Source organism: Cnephaeus nilssonii, assembly GCF_951640355.1.
Source record: "Cnephaeus nilssonii genome assembly, chromosome: 3".
Classification (NCBI taxonomy): domain Eukaryota; kingdom Metazoa; phylum Chordata; class Mammalia; order Chiroptera; family Vespertilionidae; genus Cnephaeus; species Cnephaeus nilssonii.
Window position 1 is genome coordinate 84147132 of NC_137074.1, and position 19829 is coordinate 84166960.

General features: G+C 44.7%; 1 protein-coding gene across 1 annotated transcript in view; it reads right to left on the reverse strand.

Moving 5' to 3' along the window:
* The window catches only part of ARL13B (ARF like GTPase 13B), a 94067-nt gene that overhangs the window by 12479 nt on the left and 61759 nt on the right, over window positions 1-19829 (reverse strand). The window contains exons 4-7 of the mRNA XM_079766670.1: window positions 17350-17455; window positions 15867-16069; window positions 13161-13275; window positions 8529-8754 (exon numbers count right to left, since the gene is read on the reverse strand). Of these exons, the coding sequence (XP_079622796.1) occupies window positions 8529-8754; window positions 13161-13275; window positions 15867-16069; window positions 17350-17455 (650 nt within the window). The remainder of the gene's footprint in view (window positions 1-8528; window positions 8755-13160; window positions 13276-15866; window positions 16070-17349; window positions 17456-19829) is intronic.

A 19829-nucleotide genomic window follows, 5' to 3' on the forward strand; every position in this document is an offset into this window, starting at 1 on the left:
TTCCAGTCAAGGGCATGTACCTTGGTTGCGGGCACACCCCAGTAGGGAGTGTGCAGGAGGCAGTTGATCAATGTTTCTCTCTCATCGATGTTTCTAACTCTCTATCCCTCTCCCTTCCTCTCTGTAAAAAATCAGTAAAATATATTTTTAAAAAAGAATTAAGTTATTAATGTTTCCTTATTAAATAATTAATGAATATGATACACATAACAAAAGCCTATATTCTAGGTTCTAAGAGAAGTTATTCAGATACAAAGAAAGTTCATATAATATATTCTAGGTATAAATAGTTCAAAATAATTCTTTGAAATGTGAAAAAGATCCCAATCAAACCTAAACACATTACCCATTAAAATAACCCCCAAATACATATATAATCAAAATCCACATTAGAATTTGCAGAACTGAATTTGTGTTCTTTGGAAAAAAAAATAATTACAGTGTATTTACAGACTCCACTTAAGCACATAATAACATTTTTAAGGACATGTATGTTGTTAACATGTAGACTTTAACAATGTAAACCAGGAATGGCATAATAGTTAAATAACCAAACATTAAAGTTACTGAAACATTTTCATTGACAATCCCAAACTAACTTTATAAACTACATAATATATTTTCTAAAATGGGAATTATCTATTACTTAAGAAATTACTTTAAAAAATGTATACAGGGAGAAACCAAGATGGCGGCATAGGTTAAACACCTAACCTACAGCCGGGCACAACAATTTCAAAAACACAACTAAAAATCAAAACGGACATCATCCAGAACCACAGGAAAGCTGGCTGACTGAAATGCCCACAATTAGAAGGAAAGAGAGGACCACAAGGAAAATCAGGGAAGCCGTAAAAGCTTGAGGTATGGAAACACGGGCGGAGACACAAGCCCGCGCGCGTGCGGGGAAGACGGAGCCGGAGAGGAAGGGGCGGCTGACGGCCTGGCTGGCATTCTCTGGCGGGAAGGAGATAAAAGCGCCAGATTGTGCTGAACCCCAGCTCCGACTGCACTGAACCCCAGTTTCGGGCGAAACCCTGGGAAGCCGGGCTCAGGCTGGGGGAGTCTGGGCTGTGGGGCGGAGGCAGAGGAGTTGCGCCGGATCCGCGCACGGGAATGTGCGCAGAGGAGGGTCTGTTGCCTGTGCCGCTGGATTGCCCTAGCGGGAGGGAGACAAAAGCTCCTGACCATGCTGAACCCCCAGTTCCAACTGCACTGAACCCCAGTTCTGGGAGAGACCCGGGGAAGCCAGGCTCATGCTGGGGAAAGCTGGGCTGTGGGGCAGAGGTGCAGAGAGGCGGCGAAGAGCAGAGCACCGGAGGCACGCACGGGATTGTGCGCGGAGGATGGGCTGCTGTCTGTGCCACTGAGTCGCCCTGGAGGGAAGGAGACAAAAGCGCCAGACTGCGGTGAGCCCCAATTCTGACTACACGGAAACCCAGTTGTGGGCGAGAATCTGGGAATCCAGATTCATTGGGGGAGAGACTAGACTGTTTGGCAGCGCGCGAAACTCCAGGGCGCTTTTCTCTCAGAGGTGTTTGCTGGGAGTACAGAGGGACACAGGAACCTCATAGGGCAGGGCTGACGGGAAGCCAAGGCGGTAGGCTCCGCCCTGTAACTCCGCCCCATCCAAGCTGAACACAGAGGCTTTTACAATTTTGCAAGTCTAGTTGAATGGGGCTGTCTCCCGGCATAGACACAGCTGATCCTCACAGCCAATTGGACTGGAGGTCACATCCTCCCAGTGTACCAACAGCAATCAAGGCTTAACAACACCAAGACTTTGCACTCAGCCCACAAAGCGGGGTATCAAGAGCGACCACCTAGGGAGATTGGGGGAGCTGAGCGATAGGGAGGCAGCCAAAAGGGGAAGACACCGAAACAGGTCACGAATATAAGGGATGCTGTAATTCCTGCTGAGGGGCCTCCGGCAGTAGCTGACCTACACTCCATTGGAGACCCAGAAACGAAGGCATCTAGTGGTCGGTGTGAGATGACACCAGATTTCAACCACTACCATAAGGGACACATTCAAGAGGCAGACGCAGTGAGCGCCAAAGCCTTGCTGCACCAAGACCCGGCAAATAAACGTGTCTCCCGCACAGCAACTCTTCCTTTATAGACACAGAGGGTCCGCACGGCCAATTGGCCTGGAGGACAATTCCTCCCAGTGACACCAACAACAATCAAGACTTAACTATACAAACAAGGACCAAGATGGAGGCATAGGGCAGAAGCCTGATTGCTGCCTACCACAACAATTTTGAGACTACGACGGGAGAGCAGAGCAGACACCATCCAGAACCACTGGAGGGCTGACTGAGCAGATGCTCTACAACTAGAATAAAAGAGAGGGGTACGCGGGATGAAGCTGATGCCGGTGACCCAAAGACCACACTTTAAAAACTAAGGCTCAGGCGACACAATGGCGGCCTGGATCGTGCTCGGCGCAGTTCCCCCAGCGATCTCCGGCTGAGGGGAAGGCTTCACTCGCTGCCGAGCACGGACAGACGAGCCCCTGGGAGACATGGGGTGGGAGACTATGCGCTTGCTGACCTCCGAGTCCTTCAAGAATCTCAACGCCCCGGAAGCGGCCAGGTGCGCACGCTCGGCGACCGGCCACTGCTGCAGCCCAAGGGCCGACGCAGCCACCCCGGACCAGCCCGCCGCCGCGCACCGGGCACACCGGAGCTTCGCCGAGCCCGCCGCCCAACGAGTTCTGCGGTGGCTGCCCTGGAACTCTGAGAAAATGGCCGAAGGAATTGCTGAGAGGGAATTAACCAACAGGAATTGGGATCAAGAAGATGAAACCCCGCTGGGTCCCGGATCCGGGTGAAGCCGCGTGCCCCTGGGTCCGGGTGAAGCTGGGAACTGGGTCAGGGTGAGGCTGGGCCCCGGGTCCGGGTGAGGCCACGTGCCCCTGGGTCCGGGCAAGGCCATGCGCCCCTGGGTGCGGGTGAGGCTGAATCCTGGGTATGGGCGAGGCCGTGTGCCCCTGGATCCGGGTGAGGCTGGGTCCCGGGTCCGGGTGAGGCCGTGGGCCCCTGGATCCGGGTGAGCCTGGGTCCCGGGTCCGGGTGAGGCCGTGGGCCCCTGGATCCGGGTGAGCCTGGCCCCGGGTCCGGGTGAGGCCGTGGGCCCCTGGATCCGGGTGAGCCTGGGTCCCGGGTCCGGGTGAGGCCATGCGCCCCTGGGCCCGGGTGAGGCTGAATCCTGGGTCTGGGCGAGGCCGTGTGCCCCTGGATCCGGGTGAGCCTGGGTCCCGGGTCCGGGTGAGGCCGTGGGCCCCTGGATCCGGGTGAGCCTGGCCCCGGGTCCGGGTGAGGCCGCGGGACCCTTGAACCGGGTGAGCCTGGGTCCCGGGTCCGGGTGAGGCCGCGGGCCCCTGGATCCAGGTGAGCCTGGCCCCGGGTTCGGGTGAGGCCGCGGGCCCCTGGATCCGGGTGAGCCTGGGTCCCGGGTCCGGGTGAGGCCGCGGGCCCCTGGATCCGGGTGAGCCTGGCCCCGGGTCCGGGTGAGGCCGCGGGCCCCTGGATCCGGGTGAGCCTGGCCCCGGGTCCGGGTGAGGCCGCGGGCCCCTGGATCCGGGTGAGCCTGGCCCCGGGTCCGGGTGAGGCCGCGGGCCCCTGGATCCGGGTGAGCCTGGCCCCGGGTCCGGGTGAGGCCGCGGGCCCCTGGATCCGGGTGAGCCGGGCCCCTGGATCCGGGTGAGGCCGCGGGCCCCTGGATCCGGGTGAGCCTGGCCCCGGGTCCGGGTGAGGCCGCGGGCCCCTGGATCCGGGTGAGCCGGGCCCCGGGTCCGGGTGAGGCCGCGGGCCCCTGGATCCGGGTGAGCCTGGCCCCGGGTCCGGGTGAGGCCGCGGGCCCCTGGATCCGGGTGAGCCTGGCCCCGGGTCCGGGTGAGGCCGCGGGCCCCTGGATCCGGGTGAGCCTGGCCCCGGGTCCGGGTGAGGCCGCGGGCCCCTGGATCCGGGTGAGCCTGGGTCCCGGGTCCGGGTGAGGCCATGCGCCCCTGGGTCCGGGTGAGGCTGAATCCTGGGTCTGGGCGAGGCCGTGTGCCCCTGGATCCGGGTGAGCCTGGGTCCCGGGTCCGGGTGAGGCCGCGGGCCCCTGGATCCGGGTGAGCCTGGCCCCGGGTCCGGGTGAGGCCGCGGGCCCCTGGATCCGGGTGAGCCTGGCCCCGGGTCCGGGTGAGGCCGCGGGCCCCTGGATCCGGGTGAGCCTGGGTCCCGGGTCCGGGTGAGGCCATGCGCCCCTGGGTCCGGGTGAGGCTGAATCCTGGGTCTGGGCGAGGCCGTGTGCCCCTGGATCCGGGTGAGCCTGGGTCCCGGGTCCGGGTGAGGCCGTGGGCCCCTGGATCCGGGTGAGCCTGGCCCCGGGTCCGGGTGAGGCCGCGGGCCCCTGGAACCGGGTGAGCCTGGGTCCTGGGTCCGGGTGAGGCCGCGGGCCCCTGGATCCGGGTGAGCCTGGCCCCGGGTCCGGGTGAGGCCGCGGGCCCCTGGATCCGGGTGAGCCTGGCCCCGGGTCCGGGTGAGGCCGCGGGCCCCTGGATCCGGGTGAGCCTGGGTCCCGGGTCCGGGTGAGGCTGCGGGCCCCTGGATCTGGGTGAGCCTGGCCCCGGGTCCGGGTGAGCCTGGGTCCCGGGTCCGGGTGAGGCCGCGGGCCCCTGGATCCGGGTGAGCCTGGGTCCTGGGTCCGGGTGAGGCCGTGGGCCCCTGGATCCGGGTGAGCCTGGCCCCGGGTCCGGGTGAGGCCGTGGGCCCCTGGATCCGGGTGAGCCTGGCCCTGGGTCCGGGTGAGGCCGTGGGCCCCTGGATCCAGGTGAGCCTGGCCCCGGGTCCGGGTGAGGCCGTGGGCCCCTGGATCCGGGTGAGCCTGGCCCCGGGTCCGGGTGAGGCCGTGGGCCCCTGGATCTGGGTGAGCCTGGGTCCCGGGTCCGGATGAGGCCGTGAGCCCCTGGATCCGGGTGAGTCTGGCCCCGGGTCCGGGTGAGGCCGTGGGCCCCTGGATCCGGGTGAGCCTGGGTCCCGGGTCCGGATGAGGCTGTGGGCCCCTGGATCCGGGTGAGGCCACGCGACCCTGGGTCTGGGAGAGGCCACGCGCCCCTGGGTCCGGGTGAGGCCATGTGCCCCTGGGTCCGGATGAAGCTGAATCCTGGGTCTGGGCGAGGCCGTGTGCCCCTAGATCCGGGTGAGGCTGGATCCCGGGTCCGGGTGAGGCCGTGGGCCCCTGGATCCGGGTGAAGCCGTGCCCCTGGATCCGGCCAAGACCAAACCAGAGGGAGTCGGACCTGCATTACCACCATTTGTCCACCATCCAGAGCTGAGGGGTCAGTGCCGACATGTACTCATAAGGAACTGGTGGACATTGATATTGGGTCTCAAAAGAACTGTTGGACCAGAAAGAAACTCACTACAGACTGATTCATTTGCCTGTCAGCATAACTATTATTGCTCGTCGCACATTCAATTCTTATAAGTGTATCTCTAGTGACATATGATTTCGCTCATCTAGGGGAAATGATGAACAACATAGACTGATGAACAAGAACAGAACCAGAAACAAGGAGGCATCGATCGGACTATCGGGCCTCAGAGGGAGGATGGGGGGGGGGGGGGGGGGGGGAGGGGGGAGAGATCAACCAAAGGTCTTGTGTGCATGCATATGAGCCTAACCAATGCATAAGTTCAACAGAGGGTTGGGGCATCCATGGGGAGGGGTGTGGGATGGGAATGGGGGGATGAGGACAAATATGTGACACCTTAATCAATAAAGAAATTTAAAAAAAAAAAAAAAAAGAAGTACAAATTGGTAGTTACAAAAGAATCATGGGGTGTAAAATATGGCATAGGAAATATAGTGAATAACAGTGTAATAACTATGTATGGTGCCAGGTGGGTACTAGACTTATCAAGAGGATCACTTCATAAATCACATAATTGTATAATCACTATGCTCTACATCTGAAATGAATATAAAATAAGATTGAATGTCTATTATTGAAAAATGAAATAAAATTAAATTTTAAAAATGTAAAAAAAAAATGTATACACACTGTAACAGCTGATAGCTCAATTTTGAAAATGAAATGCATTTTAATAAACACTGCCTTTATAATTACTCAAAGTATGTGTATACATTTTGGGGGGACACCCTATTGTCAACAAAGCAATGAGAAATACAACAATATTTAGAAACATATTTTCTAAATCAGTTAGTGTCATTTGACACATTTACTCCAGATAGAAACAAAGACATCTTTCTATAATAAGGACTGCAAGCTTTACAGCTAAGGAAAGGAAAGAGAGCCTCCAGAATGTTATGGTACTTTAGGATGGACAGTAACTTGGGTCATGAAAGAGCATAAAAGATAGACCACATGATCTGAGGTGGGGTCTCAGCCCAGCCACAGACGAGATGTATGATCTTAAACGCCATAACCATCTATAGACGCTTTAAAAAATAATTTTTTGTGAGAATTTTCAACTGAAAATATTCAAGAACACCTGAATTATGAGTAATATATTTACTGTTATAATATTCACTGAAAATTGATTTTTAAAATTAAATTAAAAATATCATGGCGTGTGGGGATGGTTTCCATTTTGGACAGGTGGCAGTTAACTTTAAATAAGTTACTCAACCTCTCCAAGTCCCTGGTTTCCTTTTCTGTATAATGGGAATAATATACCCTAGGACTGCTATGCTAAATAATATAAGGCATCTGAAACCATGTTCTAAATTATAAAATAAAATGTTAATTATAATAATTATTATAGTTATATGATTGACTATCTTAGATCTTCCTATACTTTATTTTCAAATATCTGTCAAATGACTTGGTTCTTTAACAATGTATTTGTGTTAGGAAAAGTTCTTTAAATATATTGAGAGGCTACTCTAAGTCTACCTTCTGTGTAACTCTGCTAACTGAGCTATGGGTCCAAATATGGCTACTCTAACTTCCCCACTTACAAGGAGTATAGCTTTCAAAGAAAACCAAGATGGCGGCATAGGTAAACACCTGAACTTGCTGCCTCGCACAACCACTACAAAACTACAACTAAAAGACAAAATGGACATCATCCAGAACCACAGGAAGGCTAGCTAAGTGGAAATTCTATACTAGAAGGGAAGAGAAAAGCACACTGAGACTCAGAGGAGGTGCGGAAGTAAAGTGCAGAGGTACAGAGGCGCGCGCGCAAAGAGGGCTGGCAACTGAGTACGCGGCTGGCTTTTTCAACCCACAGGGAGACACAAGCTCCCGACTGCTCTGAACTCCAGTTCTGGGTGAGACTCTGGGGACCCAGACTCATACGGGGAGAAACTGGACTGTCTGGCAGCTGGCGGAACTCGAGGGCGGCTTTCTCACAGAGGTGCTTGCATTGATTACCGAAGGACACTGAGAACCAGGGGCCTGTTAGGGCAGGGCTGACAGGAAGCCATTGCTGTTTGCTCCACCCTGAGACCCCACCCCACAAAGCCATTACTGATTGCTCCGCCCTGAGACTCTGCCCCATCCAAGCAGTGTGCAGAGGCTTTTGCATATGAATGGCCTGGTCCTTTGAAATCTAAAATTACCTAACAAACCGCAGCTGAGTCAGAGAGACCCAGAACATCCAAAAGAAGGCCCAAGGCCCCACAGCAGCTTGCACTGCTTCACAGCTGGGCCTTATCTGGGCACCTCCAAAACCCAAACAAAGAAGAGGAATCTGCAGATCTCTCCATAGCTACTGGTTGGCCTCAGGCAGAGGCTAAATTAGCCCCTCCTTGGAGATCCAAGAGCCAGTGTACCCAGGGGTCAGAGTAGGACCACACACTTTAGAGTTATTTTTACCATAAGTAATCCTAAAATCCCTGTACAAAATGATGCTTATTTCCATTTTTGAGACGAGGAAGACTGAAGAACGTCATATAACATAGCACGTGTCTAGTAGATGGAAAAGTCAGGGTTCTATCCCAGGTTGTCTGATTCCAAACACAGGTTGTGTCTTTATGATACCAAAAGACACGAATTTCCTGTTAAATTACATAACCACTGAGAAAAAGAAAAGTAATTATGAACTGAAAATTTGATGATATTAAAACAAGAGGAAAATAACTATTTGATAAGACTTTTATAATGTTCAACTGATTATGTCTGTATCCTACAGAAATAGCATGTCAATAAATAAAGTGATGCTGATTGTAGCATTATGAGGCTTAAAAAGAAACAAACAAAAACCTCAAAAAGCTTTAAAGGTATTAAATACATTCCAAGGATTCCTGGGGCTATGCTATATTCCAAATTTATGAAAGTAAAATTGAAAAATTTCTGCTGAAACTCAAGTTACAAAAGACTACATTTTAAGGCATCATGAATAAAAACATAAGTTAGCAAGCTAATGAGTAAAAACCATGAGAAACCCATTATACATACTGCATTTGCAGACAAAAAAAATATTTTTTGTGAAAATAATTATGACAGGTGAAAGAAGTTATATATATATTATATATGTATATCTTTTTAATTTAATAACTAGATTTACCTGATTCTGATGATGGCTGGTCTGTCTCATCTTCATTCTCCAACTGCTGTGTTAATGCTTCGTTATAATTTTCTACGGTTCCAAACTCATTGCTTTTTTGGCTACTGTCACTGATCTGGCTCTGTGTCTCCACCTGCTCATGCTCCATTTTATTTCTCAGGGGGCAAGCATCACAGTCTTTCTCCACATTTTGCCTCTTTTTCTCTCTTTCAAGTTTTTTTTCATTCTAACAAAAATGAAATATATCATCTTTAATATAACAGTTGTATCTATGATAGTTTTAAGGGAAAAATAAAATAATCCAAGAGCTTTCTGTACCTTCAGGGAACTGTGATATTTCCATTAAAATTATTTGTTAAAAACACTGAAACATACTAATTGCCAAACATTCAGAAAACAGATTGTATAAAGGAATGAAACAACTACTACCAGTAATTCCACAATCTAGACATGACCACTAGTTGGTGTATAATCACTAAGAGATGCTTCTCTTTGCCTACCGCACACGTACAGACATACACCACCCACAAACATACAAAAATGTGATAGATTGTTTCTCTATATATACATATTTATGTATTTGTTTTTAAACAAAAAAGAACTAAAGTTTTTAATTAAGAATATATATTTTTTTAGAATAGTGCCTGACACTTCATAAAGTGTTAGCTATGACTACTTTCACCAATTACATTATCATTTTGAATTGCTATACCATAACTTATTTTACCAATTCCCAATCAATGAACTAAGAGGTTGCTTTCAATTTTCACCATTAAAAAAAACACAACTACTGAATTATTTATAATAAATTCCTAACACTAGAATTGTTGCTAATGGGTAAGCACATTTTAAATGTGAAACACTACAAACTTCACTTCAGAAAAACTAATGTCAATTTACACCCTAGGCAAAAGGTTGAAACTAATAAATAAATGTTTTTACCTTAGTGTTGGTTTAACCTACTGATTTCAATATTATTTATCACTATGAAGGTGAACTATTAAATACTTTTATTGCCATGTTTCTTTTTCTTTAGGGAATTACCCATAGTAATCCAATGTCCACTTTTCTATTTGATTATCATTATTTTCATAGTAATTTTTAAGATTTCCTTTTTTGTCCTATGTGTCTCAAATATTTTTCACTAGGGTTTGGTCATTGCCTGTAACTTTGCAGAAAAGCTCTTAAAAAATGGAATATAATAATAAGATCTATCTATTTTTATTTCTTGACTTGTGGTTTGATTGTCCTGCTTTGAAAGTTTTTCCTCCTACACATATGTACAAATGTTTATATTATGTGCTAGTATTTTTAAGGCTTATTTTTAAAATACCTTTAAGTCTTCTGGGGATTAATTTGGTATATACAGTGTTTATTAATTTTACTTTTTTCAAAATGATTATTCAGCTGTCCCAAAATCCTCTTCTCCCACATTTGAAATGTCACCTTTATCTTATACAAAATGCTCAGACATAATTATGTTTATTGCATGTTTACCAATGTTCCATTAGTCTCTCTGTCTGTTCTGGAACCAATACCTCACCAGTTTTATTATTTGTGATAAAAATAAAAGGAATGTGAGGTGCTTCTCTAAAATACAAACATTTTGAAATTTTGTGGAAAAAGAAGAAAATATACGTGGTATAAAATAGAATACAGGTAATTGGTTTTCATTTGTTTCATATATTTACTGATCATCTTCTTAAAATTATTGTAGCTTAACAGCATAATAAGTGCATGTTCCCCATGCCACTAATTAATTCAGGGATTTTCAATATAAGACATTGTTTACATCTTTATTCAGTGAAAAATACAATGTTGGTAGAAGTACTAAGGCCTTTTCTAAGTAACCATCTATAATTCTATAATAATAAAAACATAATATGCTAATTAGACCTGACAGCCAAACGACCTTCCGCACGACCTTCTGGACGAAGCCGCGGCTGCAAGGGCTGAGCCCCTTGCATGAATTTCGTGCATCGGGCCTCTAGTGGTACTATAAAATTGGTCATCGTTTACAAGGTGAGCTTTATTACACACATAAATAAATGTTTCAAAGTGAAAAGTCAAAGTTGATTTCCCTCTTCTTCATCAATATTTTTAAAGAGCATAAAAGAAAACTTGGCAAAAATAATATTTAATAGGATGGAGACAAAAGGATAGCTTACGTTATTAAGACAACTTTACTGTACTTAGAAAAGCACACAGTTAAATGCAATGGGATTAATAAAAACACTAAGTACCATTAACCTTCTGGTACCTAAGAAACTTAAATACAAATAGTTCATATTACCAATTAATTTGCAAAATAAAGGAATACCAAAATTATCCAATCATCTTCTTACCTACGGAGCTGCCTCCCTCCTCAGCAGCAGCCCCAGGAAGAAACAATCATCCACCTTTCCAGATGAGCACCTGTGTGGAAGGAGGCAGTGACAGGGGAAGAGGAATGGAGAACATGCAGGCAGTGGGACCAATAAAACAACTGCCACATTAAGCTCTGGTGAATGGAGGGGAAGTTGAGGAAGCTCTGCCTCTGAGGAGGCGTGGCTGCTGAGGGCAATTAAAGTAGGTCTAACGCAAATTCTCTGTCGAAAATGAAAACAAAGACACAAATACGCATGCGCACACACACACACACACACACGCACACACTTAACTTCTTCATGATTATAATCTACAAATTAATTTTGGTAAAATTTCTGATAATTAAAATAAAAAATAAATCATATTCACGTATAGAATCCTACCTAATAATAGACAAATATGCAAATTGACCGTACCTTCGCTATGCCCGCGATTGGCCAGGAGGCATGGGGGGGCGGGACTCGGGGTGGCCGGGGTGGCCGATTGGGCCAGCGGGACGCTGAGCTCGCGTCGCCAGCGGCAGCTCGAGCTCAGCGTCTGCGCCATGGCTGTGCTGCGGCACAGAAGGGGCCTCTGGGGCAGCGAGCTCACGTCCCACCGCGGACCATCAAAAGCGGGGGAGCTGGGTGCCTGTCCGCTCAGGCACCAGGCCTTTCAAAAGCTTTCGCCGCGCCAGAGGCTTCTGAAAGGCCTGGTGCACCAGTGGACAGGCACCCAGCTCCCCCGTGATCGAAAGCGAAAGCGTGTAGGGACCCTACACGTGCATGATTCAATCATGCACTGGGCCTCTAGTCTTATCTAATAAAAGAGTAATATGCAAATTGACCATCACACAAGATGGCCACCCCCATGAGGTCAAAGATGGCTGTCTCCATGTGGACACAAGATGGCTGCCACAAGATGGCCGGCAGGGGAGGGCAGTTAGGGGCAATCTGGCTGGCAGGGGAGGGCAGTTGGGAGGGTCCAGGCCTGCAAGAGAGGGCAGTTGGGGGTGACCAGGCCTGCAGGGGAGGGCAGATGGGGGGGACCAGGCCTGCAGGGGAGGGTAGTTGGGGGGACCAGGCCTGCAGGGGAGGGCAGTTGGGAGGGTCCAGGTCTGCAAGAGAGGGCAGTTGGGGGTGACCAGGCCTGCAGGGGAGGGCAGTTGGGGGGAACCCAGGCCTGCAAGGGAGGGCAGTTAGGGGGAACCAGGCCTACAGGGGCGGGCAGTTGGGAGGGACCAGGCCTGCAGGGGAGGGCAGTTGGGGGGGACCAGGCTGGCAGGGGAGAGCAGTTAGGGGCAACCAGGCCTGCAGGGGAGGGTAGTTGGGGGGACCAGGCTGGCAGGGGAGAGCAGTTAGGGGCGACCAGGCCTGCAGGGGAGAGCAGTTGGGGGGGGGGACCAGGCCTGCAGAGGAGGGAAGTTGGGGGAGGGAACCAGGCCTGCAGGGGAGGGCAGTTGGGGGAGGGAACCAGGCCTGCAGGGGAGGGCAGTTGGGGGGGGGACCAGGCCTGCAGAGGAGGGCAGTTGGGGGAGGAGACCAGGCCTGCAGGGGAGGGCAGTTAGGGGCAATTGGGCTGGCAGGGGAGCAGTTAGGCATCGATCAGGCTGGCAGAGGAGCAGTTAGGCATCTATCAGGCTGGCAGGGGAGTGGTTAGGGGGTGATCAGGCTGTCAGGCAGAAGCAGTTAGGGGCAATCAGGCAGGCAGGCAGGTGAGCGGTTGGAAGCCAGCAATCCTGGATTATGAGAGGGATGTCCGAATGGAGAGAGTGTAGGCTGGGCTGAGGGACACCCGCCCCCCCATGCACGAATTTTGTGCACCGGGCCTCTAGTTTATTATAATTTCAAACACTCTTAAGTATCCTGGGTAAACAATTAGAAATTCATTTATGCATCTAAACATTACTGTAAAGAGATGATAGTAACAGCAATACAGGGACAAAGAGACAATGTAAATAATAGTAAATATATTACTACCATCTGAAATAAATGCCATAAAACGATTTATCAGAACAGTAACTATTACAGTTGCTACATTCAATCTTCATTTTGATTCTCAGTGAATTCTGAAGTCACCTTTCCTGTTTATGCTAGATCTGAAGATAAATTTGAAGAGGATGAAAACACAGCAAATCTTAACCTGTCTCTCCCACTTAATTTTTTTTAGAAATAATGGTAATTGGCCTCTGGTGAAATACTTACTTCTACCTCCCTACATTCTTTCCCAATTCCCTGCCAACTTTAAAAGTTACGATATAAAAATCACATTTGCCACCATCCATACCTCAATGATTACAGTTGCTATCGGCTGGAAAGGATTAACAATAATTGGTTCTGGATCCACCTCAGCCAGACCACTGGTTCCATCGAGTTCAGCCTGTTCTCGCTCTCTTTGTTCTCTATTGTTTGAGGGGAAAAAATTGTAATTCCTGAGAAAATGCTGAACCATGTTTAAGAACACTTGAAATAGTTTTAAGGCTATTAAATTTAGTAATTTAAACATCTGGATATGGCTTTAAATTACTGAGAGATTTTCAGAAATCCTTATGCAGTTTACAGGCCTCTACCCCTCTGTAAAGATTATTCATTTGAATTTTTAAAAGATAGAAATGACAAAAATAGCATTCCCTATGACTGATTTCTTAATGTCAACAGTGCATATTAATTATCCTATGTGCTAGGTTATTATATTTATCAATTTATTAATTACCACCCCAAACCAATGCTGACCTCTTCATTTATGTTAACAGATACATGAGTCCTCTTAACCCTCTTCTCAAGGGCTGTGTCAAATTACTTATCATATATGAACTAGATAATGACTGCTGCTTTGCATAATAGAAGAGGCTATAAAGATAAGTTGCACTATATCACTTATATTAAGTATTTCCATATTTGTTACTACTGAAACATTTACTATCTCTGTGACTTTTAGTTAATGTTGCCCCATACATGAAGAGTAATTAAGTTATAAACAAGTAGCTGGTGACTAGTGTATATCTGCAACTGGGCTGCAAGTATAGTACAGCAATGTGAATGTTCATTACTATGACACTTATTAATTATGTCCTCTGATGGAAAGGTCTATCCTTTCATTCTGAACATAGCCAACCAAGATTTAGAGATCTGCAATTTATGACCTCTGTGACCTTGGACATGTATCTGGATCTTTGAATGACAGTTTTCCCATGTGGATAAAAATATCTACTTCATAGGGTTGTTTCAGCTAAAGTAATATATGTGAAAGCACTTAAAGGACAGTAATTGCTATCAATGTTACTAATTTATTAGCAAGCAGTTTCAGGTATCTAGTATTATAATACTATTTTCAGATACCAACAATAATTTTTTTACAGTTTTTCAAAAATATCTCAATCTTTAAGATTGGATTTAATGAAGTAAAAAAGTGTTGTTTTTTTAATAACTCCTCTCTAAATGCCAATTTACTTTTAATTATGGAGACTGTGCTCAGCAGGAGAGGCCTTAGACCACACGTAGTATGGTAGGAGAGAGGAGGAAAGGGGAATGGGTATTAGAAAAGCCTGCCATCACATGACCTAGAACATCTTTATGGAAAAGGTAAGAACTTGAGGGCGGGGGGGATGACTAACATCAGATTTCTTTTATCCAGCTCAATATTTTTTGTTCTTTTTGTTTGTTTTCTTAATGGAAAAAAAGCAAAGGAGTCTTCAGAAAAGTATGGCCATATATTGTATTTTTATAAGTATATAAAAGGTAGAACTACATTAATGATTGGTTTACTGAGCTTTATATCATGAAAATATACAGTAGGATAGAATACTAAATTTCTCACAGGAACTAAAACCTCATATCAGTATCAAGAGAGATCCTAGATAAATGATCTGCTCATATTATTAAGCACTTGGCAATGGGGAGTAATCTCTACAAGTATTTCTTTCCTTCAAGTCCTACCTCTAAATTAAATGAAAGATAACTTTAATCAGAGGATTTCCTTTCAGTGTAAAAAAATACCTCACAAAGGCACCACCAAGGGCAGTTTAGTGGGTTCATGTCTACTAGGCTGCAAGTATGTTACAGCATATGGAAGGCTAATATTTCTTAGGTAGATGGAAGACAACTTTAGATCTTGCAAGAGCTCACTTAAATATCTTTTGATTTCTCCCCTCCCCTACTATGCAACTATCTAGTTGGGAAAAAAAAAAAAGAGAAATCTTGGGATAAAGTACTAAATTTGACTTTTAATCAAATATGAGTACTTTTTCACAGCATTAAGATTATTAGAAGTGATTCTGTGGTAGAATTTATGAAATCATTGTTTTTTAATTCAAAATTTGCTAAATTTAGCTTAAAAGTTTCCTTTCAGGAAATATATTTTTAAAATAATTTGAAAGATATATTTTAAAAACCTGAGACAGTATAATTTAGTTTATTTTGTGAGAAAACTAGTGTTGAAGATCAGATTTTGCTTCAGTTGATTGATCCACTATCAGCTTGCCTTCTGTCTTTGCTGAGATTAAAGAAGGGTTTCTTAGTAAGTGACAGTGGACTCACTAATTGTCTGTTGTAGGGGACTGTCCTGTGTAGCACTAAATATTGAGCAGCTTCCTGGTCTCTACCCACTACATGCCAGTAGCACTTCACCTCGTCCCCAGCTGTGACAAGTAAAAATGTTCCTAGACATTGCCAAATGCCCTCTGAGAAGCAAAATCAGCATACTGATTGAAAACCACTGCAATAAGAAATAAGAGATAAAAATTTTAAATCTCTTAGAAATAATAAATACATAAGGAATAAATTTAACTACCATAATACCACCAGGAAAAGTAGAATCCTATTGCCCAAACTTGTGTAGAGAAAGATCCATAAAAACAGAAAATTTGTACAGTGTCTTCCCTCAGACACAAAAAAGAAACTGAATAGACAGAACTAAGAAATTATTCATAAAATTGTGGTGTTTTTTGTTTGTTTTTGTTTCAAATGCACTGTGGTACAAAATTAATCTACTTACCTTTCTTCTCGTAATTTTCGCACTCGTTCAGCCCTTTCTCGTTTCTCTTGCTCCTCAAGAGCACGTTGTTCTGTTGTGTCCTTTTGGATGCGTTCATTTAAGGCATCAAAGTCTCTTGCAATGATATCTAGCAGCCAATAAAGGCCTTTTTTAATGGACTTGTCAATTTTCTTTCCAGATCCCAAGATTGCTGAACAAGGTTCCTGAAAAACACCAATTTATTTGGCTTAAACATAAAAACTAAAAGTTCTCCACAAAAATCTACTCAAAAACCATTAAGTATAATTATTGGTAAATCAAAATTAAATTAATGATATAAAGCACCTGCTTATTTAACTCACAAAACATACCATTGCAATGACCACTAACATTAGTACATAGGAGCTGAAATATTTCAAGTACAATATCTGTAAGCTGTGAGAGATACTATAACACAGGAAGTCAACAGTGCCAGTTAAAACAAACTCCCTGGAAGACAAAATCGAACTTTCAGTCCTTAAGGAATTACCGGTAATAGCAGTAATCATCTTTTAAGACTGACAGTCTAATGTCCCCATCTTCTGAAACCAGAATACTTAAATCTTCTGCCCATCTTTCTTAAGATTATATAACTCTCCTGATAAGATTTTTCAAAACTCATTGCAAACCTCTCGTATGTTTAAATTTTGTATTGATATGTTTTCTTTACCATTTAAAAAATTTGCCTGGTTGGCATGGCTCAGTGGTTGAGCATCAACCTATGAATCAGGAGGTCATGGTTTGTCGATTCCCTGTCAGGACACATGCCCATGTTGTGGGCTCAATCCCCAATAGCAGGAGTGTAGGAGGCAGCCAATCAATGATTCTCTCTCATCATTGATGTTTCTTCTCTCTCCCACTCCCTTCCTCTCTGAAATCAATAAAAATATATTTTAAAAATATATAGCAAGACGTATAGCTTGTCAGCAAGTCCTGTCAGCACTACCTTAAACAAAAAGCAAATTTAGAGTCTTTGAAATCTCAAAAGACAGTTTATGGAAGTCAATAACAACTAAATTGAAAACAAATATTACAATCCTATATAATAAAGATGTAATATGCCTAATGATCTACCACATAATGATGGGATCACGGATAAGCAGGAAGGTGGGGCAGCAAGCTACAAGCGGACAGAGGAGAGCTACAGGAGGGGGCAGGGCAGCAAGCTATGAAGGGGGGTGGGGGGAGCTACAGGAGGGCAGGGCAGCAGGCGGAGAGCTACTGGAGGGCAGCAGTGAGCTACTGGCGAGCTACTGGTGCACGGATTTGTGCGCAGGCTACTAGTATTAATTAATAGCAACAAAACAGTGAGAATGTGATTTCCTGGGTAAAAAAAGTTCTTTTAAAACACTAATAGATTATTTTGTTAGCTGTCTGCCACCTAATTGCCTTTCACCTTTACAAAAACTAAGTTATAATGAACATATTTCATAGGGAAAAAAGGAAAACAAACCCCCAAACTTACTATCTGACATAGGCACTTGTGTTCATTGACCATTTTTTCCAGAGACAGACATTCAATCACATCAGCTTCTCCTAAAGCCCCTTCCTTGTCTTGTTTATTTGCCAACCTATAGAGATATAAAGTATTTTTATAGCAAATATGTAATCAGACAGCCACTTAAAAATATTTTAACCATGTTCTCATCCCAGAGTTTTAAACCTACTGACTACAGAATATACTGGTTTAAGAGAGTACTACAGAATCTATTTCACCATTTTTTCCTTTATTTTACAGCTAAAATAAGTTCGTAAGAATTGACCTAAGAAAGAGAAGTCAGGTAGGTTAAGAAAACAAGCAATAGGTCAATAGGCCATCAAGATTGTAGAAACAAACTAGTTTTCATAGCCCTCAGCCATCAATTCTAATTTTCACATTAATTATGTCTTTATCTTCTTAAAATACATGCATCATGATGCAAATACCCTTATCTTATGTCCTTATCTTCTGAAAATACAAAATATTCATGTTTTAAATACTCAAATGTTCATTCTGAGCTTGTAATATTTGAGCTCATCTGTATTTCCAGTGTGTGAATGTGTCCGCATAAATCATGCAATTTACTGGAGAGGTGGGGCCACTTCTATCTCATTTATTTTGCATAGCACTGCACATAAAGAACATTATATTCAATTAGAAACAAACTGGGAAACAGCAAAAACAACAAAATGAAAAACACCAAAAGTTCTTTATATATATATATATATATATATATATATATATATATATATATATTATTGATTTCAGAGAGGATGGGAGAGGGAGAGAGAGAAACATCAATGATGAAAGAGAATCACTCACTGATCCGCTGCATCCTGCATGTCCTAAACTGGGGATCAAGCCTGCAACCCAAGCATGTACCCTTACTGGAAATCAAACTGTAACCTCCTGGTTCATAGGTTGACGCTCAACCACTGAACCATACCAGCTGGACCAAAACAAGTTCTTAAATAAATAAAAAAAGTTATCACAAAATAACACAATTTGTTATCAGATGGCAGAGGTCAAAAAGTTTAATAACACACTGTCTTGGTCAGGGTTTGATAGATATTTCAGGTGAAAATATATTATTTAATAATTATATAGAACAATAAATCTAATGAACCCTTATCACCTATCTTTAAAAATTATCCACATGGCCCGGTTGGCATGGCTCAGTGGTTGAGTGTCGACCAATGAACCAGGAGGTCATGGTTCAATTCCCAGTCAGGGCACATGCCTGGGTTGCTGACTCAACCCCCAGTGGGGGTTGTGCAGGAGGTAGCCAATCAATGATTCTCTCTCATCACTGATGTTTCTCTCTCTCCCTCCCTCTTCCTTCCTCTTTAAAATCAATAAAATATATATATATATATATATTAAAAATTATCCACATTGTGCTGGTTACTTTGAAGGCATCTGGTTGTACCATTTAGTGATGTAAAATGGATCAGTGGATTCAGCTGGATGACCTGATTCAGCTAAAATACTTCCATCTAATGAATTTAGCATCCACCAATGACCTTTGCTAAATTCCATTATTTTATAAGAGCTTATAAAATCATGACTTTTCTAGTTCTATACTCCTTTTGCATTTACTGGCTGAATTTTTGCTAAAAACTAAGTTTCATCAACTACTTGCTAACTCTTACTTAAATACAACTCAGAGAAAAGTCAAGGTAAATGTTTGATCCTTTGGCTTCATTTCCTAATTTTCATAATAATAAATTGATGCTCTATCTACCTCCAAAGGTGATCAAGTTGCTTTTTTTGGTTTGTGTGGCATATCATTATGAAATAGATTTTTAAAATATATTTGTATTTCAATATATTGTAGCTACTTTTTAAAGATTTTTTTCATTGATATTGTGAGAGAGAGATGAAAGGGGAGGGAGACAGGAAGAAACATTGATGTGAGAGCAAAACATTGATCAGCTGCCTCTCACACTCCCCATATGAAGATTGAGTGGTGGGAGGGGATTATTTTTGAGGCTCAAAGTTACACAATTTGGTCAGTGGGAATCCCCATGGTGTTGGCTTCTGTGTTCTTCCCGTACAACTCCGAGTTTTTTATATTTTCTTGCTTTTTGTAAGAAACAATATTCCAGACCTGGAATCATCCATCTCCCTAAGGAGCCCTTGTTCCTTTCAGTGAGGACTGATATTTTAAGGACCACAATCTGGGTGCTATGAACATTTATTGCTATTGCCTTGCCATTGTTTTCTAGGCCCTTTTTCAGTTGACAAAGCTGGGGGGGGGTAGTTTTTTTAAGAAAGAAAAATTTAAATCATGAGCCCATATTGATTTTTCCATTTTTAATAAAATATTATCACACTTTTACTTAACTTCTTAAATTGTATCACTTTTTTCTTATGCTGAAAACTGCAGTTCCTAATAACACTGACATTGACTATTTGCTTTATCCTACAATATATATGTTTCAACACAAGAATAATGATATCGT